Below are 13,910 nucleotides of genomic sequence, written 5' to 3' on the forward strand. Positions count from 1 at the left end.
GATAAATTGTAGATCCCCTATCTGAAATATTACCAACACCCTGTGGACCAGAAGAAAGAAATATTTCTAAATTATTGCGTAGGAGAAGTACTAAGAATTCGCTTGGGTAGAGAGAGAGGGCAGGTTCTTCTGGAAGGAGAAGAAAGTATAAACTATTGAATTTATGCTCACTAAGGACAGGTAACAGTAACGGAGGGAAATGAAAGAAGCTAAGGTGGATACTAGGAAAGAGAACAATTTCCTAAGAGAGCCAGGATGGGCAACTATTGGTCTTCAAGTCAGGTTATGGTGGCGTCTCTGTATTCTACCCTTTCCACCCATCCAGATGCAGTGACCACAAAATACAAGCAATTAGAGTGGCTGGTGGCTGCTAAAGTCCCAAGGGGACGGCAACACTAGCTGGCCCTTGGACTATCCAGCTCAGAAGAGGTTGCAGGTCAGGTGCTGCTCCTGCGTGCCCACAGGCATGTGCCCATGGGCCTGGCACGTGTGTGGGCGCAGACACGGAGAGAGCCATTCCAGAGGTAAGCCAGTGCTGTGCGCTGAGCCGGGGCAGAGGGAAGGACTCAGTGCCCAGTGCTCATTCCTCTCCAATACATGCCATGAGGCGAACAACTTCTCCCCTCTCCATATCAACATGTACAACATGTAACAAACATTATTTTACTGATATATAATTATTGAGCACCTGCACAGAGGCGAAGACTTTGTTATCCATTCTAAGATGCAAAACAAAAACAAAAACACAACAATTTATGGCTCCTCCCCCGAAAGAGCTTATAAACGTGCTGGTAACAAGAAAACGAACCCATGGGCAATTGCCACAAGATGCGGAGTAGTCATATGCTCTTGGCTCCTACCACCAAAGCAAGACTGCCACGGACTTGGCCGAAGGGCATTTATTTAAAAAGAAAGAACGTGGTCCAGAAAAAGATTTTCCTTTTCTAGGTTTTAGAAAGTAATCAATCAAATTATAAAGGAGCTGTTTATTGTGGATAGGAAAGGATGAATTCAGATCTTGCAAAGATATGTTTGCAGATACTATACAAAAACTTCACAGTGCATTTAAGACAAAGGTAGAAGGGCTTTGGATGAATAGATGCTAGAAGTCTTGTGAAACATAAACAAGCAGAGGGTCCTGGAAGCCCACCAGGACCTTTTCAAAGAGACCGCCCCAGCTGAAGTCCCTCAAGCGCGCCCCTGACATCACACACTCACGAATTTGCACCGACGAAGGCAAAGCGAGAAGGAATAACAACATACACGGGGAATTAACAAGTACTTGAGGGCTGCCAAAGGCTGTTGGCATCTCTGGATGTTGAAAGAAGACAGCCAAACAAAGATGAGTTTCTGCTAAAAATTTCCACAAGGAGGCTGAGTCCGAGACAGCTGGGGAAAGATCAAAGTCAAGACTCCAACCGGGCTGGCCTGGCAGAGACGAAGACTCCACAGAGGGGTGACTCTGACAAAGAGCTGCGGCGGCAGCTCAGGCGCCCAGATCCCTGGAAAGCAGAGGAGGAGCAGGCCAGAGGTCCTGAGTGAGAAAGAGACCAGCCGAGCGCTGAGTCCAAGGCCAGGCAAAAATTACAGTTGTGGCTGCACTTGGAGACCTGCAGGGATATTTGTTCAATATTTTGTACTTAGTAAGAGCCAGGTCAGTTGTGCTGACAAAGGAGGTTGCATTTTTGTTTCATTTAGTAGATGTGACTGGCAGGCACCCTCGTATTTTCAAATCTTGGCTTGTCTTAATCCTGCTTGAGACAGCTATTTCATCAGTCATAGTTTTATCCATGAGCCACGTTCTCATATATAAGACACTAGATGAAAACCTGCTTGCTATCCACCTCAATATCTCTAATGGGTAGTTGATAACATTTCAATAATATGCAATTATTGAGCACCTGTGTCTAAGCATGGTGCCTGAGAATACTCTGTTATCCACTCTAGGGAAGTAAAAAAACCAATAGCTCAGGATGGTCCCTTCCCACAGGGGCTTATAGAAGTGCTGATAACAAGGAAATGAACCCAGGGACAATTGACACAAGAAGCAAAGTAGTTGTATGCTCTTGGTTCCCAACACCAATCATTTCTACCACGTATTTGGCAGAGGATGAGAAGTACGGATTTCAGGAGTTCACAGCAATGACGGAGAAAGACGAGTTCCAGCCCAAAGCGGGCAAATTTCCTGTTTCAACAGTAGAGACTTATAGGAGATTAGATTTAATAGATAGATAGATAGATAGATATTCACATATACACACCACAAACACACATCCACACATATACATACATGCATGTGCATGTTTTCCATTTACAAAAATAAACACATTCTGTAAAAGAAAAAAAAATCCTAATTCACCTTACATCTCCTTCTGGTCTACAGATTCTTTTTTATTTATGAACACATTCTCCTTCTGGCCTAGGGATATTATAATGTCTAGCATTTGTCAGATCAGAGAAGTGCGTACAGCAAAGCTGTTCGACAGTGTTATTAGATCCTGTTTGTTCGTTAGGATCCCCTTTGAAAGGAGATATTTTGATGAGAGCTCTGAATGACTCCATCCAATGAATAAGAATGGGGACTTGGCACCCGAAAGCACTGTCTTTCTCTTTCTGTAAACAAGATTACAGATGATAATATACACATGCTCGCACACAGCCACACTATCATTGCAAATGATATTCTTGTTTTGTACCCTAAAAGACTCTGTTGTGCTTTTTTGGAAACGCTCTGCAATTTTTGCTGAAAACAAACCACTCAAAACTAATGCTGAGTTCTGGGCTCCCGTCTGCAGGCCCTCCCTCTCGATTAAAAGTGAAAGGATGCAAGCCAACAAAGTCAGATCATACTTTGAACAGCACCCAGAGTAATGAATATGATCCTGGTTTTCTTTTAATTTCTTTTATAGTGCCTTACGACGATCCAAATAAAATAAAAGCAATCTAATATTCTCCTTAGAAGTATCTAATCAGAAAGCTTTCAAATGGTTTTCAATAAAATGATTATGCCTTCTTTTCCCTGAAGCTGATGGCATTTTCAGAATGTCTCAATCAAACACTCTGCCTTGAGAATGTGCCATATGTTTTCATGAAAATGTGGCAATTATTCAAGTAACTATTTTACTCGCATTCTCATGTTTCTCTGAATTTCCTAATTACTAGTGGCGCTCTATATGTGAGGAGATTGAGTTGGAACATTGTTTCAAGATTCACATCCGGTTTTGCATTTGCAAGTGTAGCCAATCAGAGAAACACTCTGCAATAACCCAAACCCAACTTCAGGTATATTTTTGAGACAACTCAATCACTAGAAAGGCTTCTGAAGACGTGACTAGTCGATGTCAAACCTTCCAACCCAGGGTTCCTCAACCACTGCACTCCCGATATTTTAGGCTGCATGACCCTCCGTTGGAAGGAGCTGACCTTTGCATTGCAGGATGTTTAGTAGCATCTCTGGCCTCTACCTTCTTAGATGCTGGGAGCAGCCTCCTCCTCCCTAAGTCACGATCACCAAAATGTCTGCAGATACTATCCAATGGCCCTGAGGCCTGGGCACCATTGCCCTGCTTGCGAAGTCTCCCCTTGAAGCAGATGTTCAACAGTCTATGGGCTCAATGGTCTGGATCCTATGGACCCAGTGTGGAAGTTAACTGGCCACTAGAGAAATTTAAAAATAGCAACCAATAGCCGTTCACTTTTGAAGAAACTATAATCATGAAGTTACCAATTCTGCAACCCCCACTGAAACCCGTCTAGGCCTAAAATCTCTAAAGTACCTAAGAATTTGCTCCTGTAGCTTCGTCACCCCAGCTATTTCTTATTCTCTGGTAGGAGGTGGATGAAGTTGCAAGGCCAGGAAGCATCTTTTATAGTTAAGAATCCACTATGTGTTCCAATTAATATCTCCAGTTCCTTAAATATTTTGGATGCAAAAACACTTTTAACATCATCATAGGCTGCTCATGAATTTATTCTGAGAAACACAGAGTTTTAAATTAGTATATGCCAATGCAACCCTCACTGATCTCTGATCTCAGTTCCTAGGAATACACGGGAAACTCTGTGGTCAGTGAAGAGAGAACAGAGAGAAAAGTGTAGATTTCCGGGGAGTATCTATATCTCTATATCTTTACCAATACTGTTTCAATATGGAGATGGAGATTTTAGCAGTAGATCTGCTCTTCCTAAATCAAGACCTTCCATAGCGGTTCATGCAACAAGCTCTCCTGCTCAAGAATAAAAAAACACACACACACACAACTCACTAGTAAAATCATAAGATTGAACACAAGAACAAACACTGGTCTTGAGTCCCTGCCCAAGCAGAGGTGATACACCAACCTGTGTGTGGATTAAGGAGGATGCTTCCCGGTGGGATGCCTGTTGCAGCTTCCAGTGGAAGGAGGATGTAGCTGGTGCTGCTGGAACCGACCTGGCTCCCCATTCCACTGTCCGGATAGGGCACACAGCCAGGGGAACTGGCCGCCACCCCTGAGACCAGGGGTGCACTCTGGTGAGGGGGATGGGTGCGGGACAGCGATCCTGAGGAGCCCGCGCTGCTGGATGACTCCGAACCTACCATGGAGACACAGACCAACACGTCATTCAACACAAAAGAGGGCAGAGACCACAGCTCTGGGTCTAAATGCTACTTTAAATAATCTGTCGTTAAAGAGTTTGAGGTGAGTGCTGCAGGGCGAGAATAGTTCATGCCCCTCCTACACTTTGGTCTCACATTTTATTGAAATATCTACTACATGTTTTTCTGATGTGTCAATTTCCTGAAAAAGCAGAGATTAAGAATGAACACCCCCTTTTGGCCGTCTCGCAGGCCACATGGGTGATTAATTGGTAAATGGTACCCTAAAGCTCTGAACTCAGTGCCTGAAAAGCACTATCACCCTGAGTAATGAATGCCATGGAAATGTCTTCCTGAGCTGCCAGGCGTCCTGTGATGTGCTGATCATGAGATGATTTTAAAATACTGGTTCCCCAACAACCAAAAAGCTCAGTTTTGAAGGCACAGAGCTGGAAATCATCTTTTCCCCCAGATGTGAGTAGAAGCGGATCACTCCTATTGGGAGTGCTTATGATCTGTATACCCTGCTGCACATATTTGCAGAAATTGCATTTCAGTGGCATTTCTAACACAGCCAAGAGGTGGACCAAGGAGGGCTTGGTCTTCCTAACAGTGATGGAGCATTCTTCAGATGGCACAAGAGTAAAGTCCCCGGGGATGTCTGTGGACTGTGGATTTCTCAAACATGGCAGGTATCTGGCTCCGTGTTCAGAAGCCCCCAAGGTGGAATCTAACCATAATCATCTCCTACTCCCTCCTCTGGGGACAAAGAAACACCTGCTACATCCCATGCCCAACAGGCACTCGCTGCCTTTCACTGAAACCAGAGTCAAGCAGCTCCAGAGACCTTGACCACGGCTGTTCTGGGCACTGAATATTAACCAGAGCATCAGAGAAAAAAAATGCACCAACCAAAATGTCTGTATCTGTGAATTTAAACTAATAGATGATTTGTATGATATCATGGATTGCCAGAATACAGTAAATTTTTTACATGATTAGTCCACAACTATTGACTTAGGTCATTAAAAATGCATTCTTCTGTGGCATTCAAGGTTAACATACATAATGAATAGTTCAGATTGTTTTCAAGATTCTAAAATGTACCCTTAAATGAAACTGGAAATATTTTGAAACAAGCGATAGAAATACATCGTGCAGTTGCAGGGAAGATAGGCCAGTGGAGAGTGACAGTTTTTGAGAAGGAGGACGGTGATATCTCTTGAGCATTTAGTACGTGTGAGCAGCTGGATAAACACTAATAAGAAGCCCCATCACTGTCTAGAGAGAGAGGGGAACTGAAGCATAGAGAAGATAGAAAACTCAAGTTGACTCACACAGCTAGCTAATGACAGAGCTAGAATTCGATCTTGACAGGCTAATCTGGATGTAACCATGACCCAACTGCCTCCTGAAAAGAAAGCAGGCATATGAACATACCACGGACCGCTACAGTGATCTGAGATGGGAATCTTCTCTTTTTCCACGACTCGACTATTAAGAATGATACAGTTCCAGGTTAATTTAGGATGCTCCATCTCACCAGTTTAAAATACTTATGAGGTTCTGAATAACATAAGGGGAGAAAAATAAAGGATCTAAAAGGAGTTCTGAGAATGCTAGGAGTAATTCTGAGAGCACATCAATGATATTATGACCCTGAAGTCAGAGCCCCGGTGTGAGTCGCAGAGTTTGAGGATTTGCCACATGTGGTCTGACGTCACAGTCCAGCGTTAACACTAGTGTAGACTCAACACCAACACCAACAGTAATAATATGATAAAACTTCCTGCCCCCAGACACGTAAGGTCCTATGAAAATTATCGTGCCCATATCCTGGCTGAGGGGTTGGACAGAAGAAAGAGCTGGTGCCAACAAGCCACTGAAGAACTCTAATCTGAAGTGTGATCTAGTGTGGACTGGGGAGCCATCCCTTTGAAATGTGACCATCAAGAAAAATAGTGCCCTTGTCCGTCAGGGTCTATGGGAGGGTAAGCGCCTGGCTTTGATAAACACCAATGAGCAGACCTAGATGGCCTCATCAAATTGACCAACCACCTCTCTAAAGTCTAAGTCCTTTTCCACAAGCTTGCTAAAAACTTCCCTGCCTTTTGTCTCAGCGGGGTTGAGTTTAATCTCCCTCCCCTATTGTAATAGCCTCAACTCCTACTGCAATAGTTATGAATACAGTATTCCTTGCCTGTTTAACTCATCTGATGCAATTTTTCTTCTTTCAAGGATCCTGAACCATACTTATTTTTTTTCTGAATTCAAGAAAATGTTTCTATCTGGATCCAGGAGTCAGAGTTCAGGAGAATAACCTAAAGCTTCTGAAATGGCAAGGTGGGAGAGAATACCCAGGATGCACCAGTGTAGTGGCGAAGATAAATACACAGAAGAGGAAGGGGCAGCAAGATGCGGTCTCTCTCCTTGGCTTCAGACACACTCGCGTGTGCAGACTAAGAAGGTGACGACAAGAACACCCTTGCATCCAGAAAACAAAATACCAGGCCGTGTAAACGTGTTAGAACAAAACGGGAGACTCTCTCATTTCTCCGGATCAGTGGTTCTCCAAGCACGGTTTCTGAGCAAGCCATCTGTGCTTTAAGAAATCCTGATGCAGCTCAAGTTGAGAGCCCCTGCTGCGGAGATCAAGAGGGAGGGATGATAGAAAAACCATGGAGTTTAGCCAGCGTGGAGAGAAACAGATGCCATCCCCTTGTCTTTTAGCCACGCCGCCACTACCAAGGAGCGGCGGAGGTTGCAGCCCAAGCACCGCTCCAGTTCTCCGCCCAAGGAAGACGCCATGACATAAGAATGTCATCCACCCCCGCCAGGTGTATGCTGGACACCTGTTAGGTGACCGTGTGCTCCGTGCGGGGGGTGCATTAGGGGAAAGACAGCCCAGGGAATGTGCTTGTACGTTCAGACTTCATTAACACATTTTTCCAAAATGTAGGAAAACGTTTCCGTTTGGAAAAAGTCTCATTATTATCCATGTAAAGCTCCAACCTCTGCAATTGCAGGAGGAGAAGAGTCACTTAAATGTCACAACTCTGGACTTGGTTTCTGAAAGGTAAAAAGGAAGTATGCAATGCCACTGTGCATGACGAAGCAAAAAATCGGATACTTGCACTGTTCTGAAGTCTCACGACAGCAAGACTGACAGCTGGGCTTCCTAAAAACCACCTTGGGAAACTGTGAGTTTGTTTTGACATCCTAGCTTCATCTCCTTTAATTTTTATATATTTTTTCGCTTTCCCTTCCTGCACCTTGACAAGCTTTCAAATGGAGACACTTATATATATTTTTTAAAATGTCTGAGGCACTTACAATTTCTAACCATTCTTCAAAGAACATGGCATTTTAGCATTCTTGAGGTGTTTTAAATGTTCCCAAAAAGCTTTGCTTTGGACATGATTGGGGGTTGGTGCATGGAGATGACAATTCATTTAAAACTCCTAAGAGCTCTTTTGGCGTGCTGGAATTTTCAAGTGCACCATTTAAGGTACTTGGTTTCTGCCTTTTAAGAAGATTTAAAACTATTGAACCTTTCTTAGTTTACAAGAGCTTAAGTGCACCACAGTGGATTTTCTTGACTTGCGTTGCTGCAATAGTGGAATCTATAAGAGCAATTAATTAGAGTTAGAAATCAAGAATTCTCCAATTGGCAAATAAAAATGACAGGAGGCAGTGGGAGCCCACCTGAATCTTGCCAGGAAGCAAGATATGTATATGTAAGTAGTGACGATAACTAAATGCTATTAATTTCCTGTCTGTGTAGGAAAACATGAGATAATTTCTCAGGAGGCATTTGTCAACAACATAATTATGGGAAACCATTAGCATAATGAGCCTCGATTTCATAGGATCCCCTTCAGCGTGAGTGATGCTTGGTTGGGAGGGCATTCACAGCCTAGGGTAGCCCATGTCTAACCTCTGGCCGGTGTTGTCCATTCACCTTTCCTCTCCTGGCCTGGCTTCCCATTCACCTGCGGCCCCAGGCTGTGAATGCGCCACCAGTGTACCCTGATACCCAGGGCTCAGCAGGGAATCACAACATGAGCCCCTACCCTAGCTGAGAGTCAGGGCCTCCGCACTTCCAAAGCAAAACCAAAGCTAAACAAAAACAGGGATAGTACATACTAAGCTACAGTGGTGATGGAAAGAGACTTGACCTGGCTGGGGAATGCACGATGCCATATACACATGACGTATTACAGAACTGCACACCTGAAACCCATATAATTTTATTAACCACTGTCACCCCAATACGTTCAGTTAAAATAATAATAGTAAATATATAAATAAAAAGAAACACTTAAGTTCATGGAGTGCTCCTGAAGGGTCACTTGTTACTTTCTTGGGATTGTATGAGATATTTTCATTGTCAACATTTCAAAGTAGTTTGTAAACAATGGTGAGGGATTTTTGGGAGACAGAAGAGCTAATACGAACCCTGTGGCGTAGATGTTTCCATCAGTTTAAAGTTGTTTCAAGTTAATGGTTCTAGATGTCTCCTCATCATGGACTCCCAAAGGCAGTCCATGCAAATTTGAACTACTAAACTCAAAAGATCACTATTCACTAAGAAGAAAAAAAAAACCAGGAATAAAAACCAGATGCATGAGCCTGGCTACTTGGAAACTCTAAACCTTTTGAGGGTCACCTTCCTTATGTGCAATGCAGGGATGGAAAACATTAAATGGCAATAATAAAAATAAACAAGAACTGCTGTTTTCTGAGCTCTAATAACTTGCCAAATATTGCTTTGAGTATATTAACTCTTGATCTTAACAATTACTTCACAACATGGGTGCCATTATTATTCCCTTTTCTCAGATGAGGAAACTGAGGCACAAAAAGGTTAACTAACTTTCCCAGGATCCTAACAGCACGCCAAAGCAGAAATGGAAACTACTCATATCCTAATGACCTTACAATGTGGTTTTAAGAAATAACTCACAGTATTAACTTTTTAAAAGGCTAACTTTCGTAAAATAGTTGCCCAGTGCACGTGCCTTGGTAACCACTTTCACATAAATGATTGGAGTTAAACCTACCATAGTCTACTGAGGGGGGTTAGACTACTATTCTAGTATCGCCTACATTTTATAGATGAGGACACTGGAGATTAAGGGGGTTAATAATTGGACTTAGGTGCACAACTAGCAAGAGGCAATATTGGTGTTTAAACTGCACGTTCTGACCTCAGTCTACCCCAGGAGCTAACATCATCCTCATTAGTTAACTCAAAGTCAGAGGGCATGTTGACTGTACAGCTGGGGCGGAATTCAGAAAACGCCACAGGACGTAAACCCCTGCAGTACTAACTACCTGCTTTGGAGAGCCTGCCGGTACTCCTGGTACTGGACGTGCTGTCGCCCCTGGTCAGCACCGTGATGCCCCCAAAGCTCGCCGTCTTGGTCATGGCGGGCTTGAGATTGCGGTTGGAGCTGTCAGAGTCCGTGCTGCTCCAGGCCCGCTGGTGGTCGGGCCACTTGAGTTCATTCTCCGAGCTGCTCTGCCGGCTCCCGGACGTCCTCCCCGAGCCATCTCTGTTCCCCCTGGAGCAGGGCCGTCGGAAGAATGCACAGGGACAGTGTTACATTCCACGAGCAGTGCGGACATCGAGGGCGACCGTTCCTGGAAGAGTCGTCTGCACGAGACCCTTCTTGTCAACCCTTCCCATGAGACCGGCTGCCTTACAAACAGTGCCACGTACACCTCATTCAGGTGCAGATAGCCAACACACCACATGTAACGTTCGTGGCACAGAGGGGAGAAAACCAAACCTACAAATGCCACAGGATCCCTCTGCCAGTGGAGGAGAAACGACTGGAAAATCACGGCATAAAACATCATTGTAAACTGCTGCTGCGGGCAGGAGGGAAGATAAATTCTCCTGACCTAAGTCAACAATAAATCAATATTTGGAAACGCTCATGATCTTGAACGATCCTAAAAGCAACTCTCGCTGAAGAAGAAGAGCGTTCCCTCTCCCTTCAGCACGAAATAGCTGGACGAAGGGGAAATGCACACACTTCCAGAAAAGTCGTTTATTAATTTATTTTCTAATTTTAGGAGCTATGTATCTGAACGCCAGCAGGCTCTGACACACAGCACAGAAATGACCGAAATCACCCTGTCGACCTCCGGGGAGAATTTTGCCCAGTACGTTTAACCTTCATGGGCAGAGGAAAGAGCCTTTGACTCCTGTTGTTGTGATAGTAACAATGGTGGAAACACTACACTGACATGAAACATTTCGAGAGGATCAATGGAAATAACAAAAAAAAAGTCCGTAGGTGAAATAACACATTTGTTCAAAATTCAAATAGAAACAGAGTAAATGTGTTGGAAGAGAGCCAATAGTCGGAAGTGAAGTTTGAAGACTCCAGAGAACCCCTAAGCAGTGTGTCAACCCGTATGGCGTCTTTCCTAGGGAAAGTGGATGAAATTTGCATTTTCATTGGTTTTTTAAGAAGTAACTTAGCTACCATATTCGAAGATTTTTCTGCAGTTGGAAATAATGGATCATTAAAATATCCTTAGATTCTCATGGATTATTAGTAAGGAAAGGGGACATAAATCAAGGGCAATAGATATAACCCCAATTTTCCTATCACTGTGTATGGGACAGACTCGATCTTGATCCAAATCTCACAGGTGTGAGCAGTAGCTTTGCTAATAAATATTCTTCTAAAGACAATAATGAATTGTTGAGATGCTAGAAGTATGCGTATCTGATGGAAACAGGCACCAGCCAAAGTGTAAAGAAGGTGCACAGAAAATTTCAGGTTTTCCTTCATCTTGACTTACTAAACTTTTTCTTTTATTGCATGAAAATGGAAGAAGGTAAAATGGACCCAAAGATAATGAACATGAATTAGCTAACCTGCGAGAGGGACTTTGCAGAGCGAGGGGCGGAAGTGGAGCGGAAAACTCACGAGACAAAAAAGCATTCAGTGTCCCCCTGTCCTGAGTCAGTTTTCTCACGAACACTCTCTCTGCTCTCAGGACCTCAGGATGGCTGGTGTTAGAAACAAGGACCATCTAAAAGAAGACTAGGTTGCGAGTAGGAAGTATCAAATGCTCAGCGATGGCCAGGCGACTTTCGTTCTTAAGCCCCTTTGGAATTTAAGAAAGCCAGAGGAGGTGGCCTGGAGAAAAACTACTCTTTTCTGCTGGAAAGATGAGCAGGTTTTCCATTTCCAATGGTCTCTCTTTCCATCTCCAAACTCAACTTCCTTCTTTCCCCATTCCATTCTGATGAATTTGACCCATCTTTGACAAAGCCTGCCTAACCGTTATTTAGCAGCTATAAATGTACAAAGAATGTGACAATTATCTCAGTTGTAGCCAATTGTGGATGTTTATTGTAGGACAAGATTTGGGGTGGTTCTTACCTCAACATACAGGATGGGTTAGAAGGAAGCTCTCCATGTAGGGAAGCTTATAACTAATTCTGTTTCAACGGTCCCTCGCCCGATGGCTCTGTAACTCCCTGCGAGGGATCCAGACTTCCTCTAAATGTGAGTGTGGCTGGGCCTTTGTCTGCAAAGGAGGTGTCCACTACCACTCGTAGGTGCTAGCTAGGGGGCTGCAGTTTGCACCCTTTACTGTGGCAGAGCCGGGTCCAGAGCACTGGATAGTTCCCCTGGAGTTGGGCAACACCCCCTGAGCAGTGAGGCAACCTAAGATTTCTTTCACTCCCTCCACTTCTACTGCGCCCATTGAAATCATCACCTCGCAGCAAAATCTGTGCATGTTAAAGGAAAGGATTTATGTTGCTGCTTCGGACATTTGCATTAATGAATTCAGAGCAATGCATATAATTCTAATTTATGGTCTCTAAATATTTACACATTGAAACTGTGTTTTATAATGCTCTATCTGCTGATTATTCTCCTTAACACTGGCAAAAGCAGGTCCAGAATTGAATTTCATGTCTATTTGGGTGTGGCCTCATAAGAATCATGAAAAAAAATAATCCTCCGGTGCCTTTGCATGCCGTCTAAGTCCAGTCCTGGTCCCCTACTACAGAAAGCCAGGAAGACAATGGTAATGAGATGTCTGGTCAACAAGGGGGGTCAGCCCTTTTGTGTATAACTAGAATTTGATCCTAGACTCATTATAAAGCAAATATTCTAAGTTCTGTTTCTGTGCTGATTAACATAACTGGTGACATTTATTTTCCTTTTTTGTCTGAAGATGACTTTTTTTTAACCCAAGGCAGATATGATGTACACTTTGAATTATTTTTACCATTGTATGAATGGCTTTGTGCTAGATCATCATCCTGAGTTTCTGTGCTTGGTGATTTTGGTGGGCAATGGTGTCCAGATTTAGGATGGCTGACCTCAGGAGATGGTAGCTCTGGCTCGGGACCAGAGTCAGGGCTACGTAAAACTAACTGGCCAATAAGGGGCAAGAACCCACATTTTATCTATGTTGCTAAGCAAACCAGGTCATGGTGTGTGAATGTAGGAGTACTGGTAAATTCTGGTCTTTCTTTGGGCTTTCAAAGAAAAAAAGTGTGAGGTTATTCTTTTAATCTTCAAGTGTGAAAAGCATCTAATAATACAAGGGGAAAGCATTAGACTATGTAGTTCAATTTAGAAATAAGAGGGAAGTTAAAAAAAATCCCAGGTTTTTTTGCTTCTGCCAGTGTAAGGGAATAAATTACTCTACCTTTTCTAATGATGAGGGTCTAAGTTCAGATTTACTGCAAAAAAAATACTCTCTAAGCCCACAACCTATTTATTTTTCTTGGTAATTTTTTCTTCTAAGTAGGCATGAGTTTTCCATTTGTTTATTTTGTATGTCCTAAATGGAGTGGAATCCTAATGTTCAGAAAAGCACTAAAATGTTAATATAGGTATTAGGTATATATTTGTTTCATAATGACTGCTAGAGACACATTTCATAGAGTAGTCAGAACATGGGTATGAACCCTCCACTTTCATGCAGGTCCTGGCATAGTACAATTTAAAGATATATAATATTATTATATTAGGGTTAGTAAATTATAATAATCTAATATAATTAATATTATAGATTTTATACATATATGTCTCTCTGTATACATATCATCCATTACCCATATCTCACAAAGATCTTGACCTAAATAGTTCATTGTACTCGAAAGCAATCTCATGTTTTCTTTTAGAAATAAAATCTGTGCTTAAAAATATTGTTTGAAATATTGTGATGGATAGTAGTAGCTAAAAATCAAGTACTCAAATAGTTATCATCGATTCATTTCCAGTGTTGGAAATGTATATACAATTGCAACCTGTCAGAGAAATTTTAACTCTGTAATTCACCA

The 13,910-nt window shown here is 42.8% G+C and overlaps 1 protein-coding gene across 26 annotated transcripts in view; it reads right to left on the reverse strand.

The window, feature by feature from the left end:
* ARPP21 (cAMP regulated phosphoprotein 21) overlaps positions 1 to 13,910 on the reverse strand; it is a 150,414-nt gene that overhangs the window by 60,239 nt on the left and 76,265 nt on the right. For 19 of the 26 annotated variants that reach the window (XM_045857078.1, XM_045857102.1, XM_045857099.1 and 16 more), the window contains 2 exons: positions 9,914 to 10,146; positions 4,342 to 4,575 (listed from right to left, as the gene is read on the reverse strand). In XM_045857078.1, coding sequence (XP_045713034.1) covers positions 4,342 to 4,575; positions 9,914 to 10,146 — 467 coding nt within the window. The remainder of the gene's footprint in view (positions 1 to 4,341; positions 4,576 to 9,913; positions 10,147 to 13,910) is intronic. The other 7 variants (XM_045857101.1, XM_045857097.1, XM_045857094.1 and 4 more) reach the window with 1 other exon arrangement.

Source organism: Phyllostomus hastatus, unplaced genomic scaffold (assembly GCF_019186645.2).
Source record: "Phyllostomus hastatus isolate PE091 unplaced genomic scaffold, TTU_PhHast_1.1 phas_scaffold_129, whole genome shotgun sequence".
In the NCBI taxonomy this organism is placed as follows: Eukaryota; Metazoa; Chordata; class Mammalia; order Chiroptera; family Phyllostomidae; genus Phyllostomus; species Phyllostomus hastatus.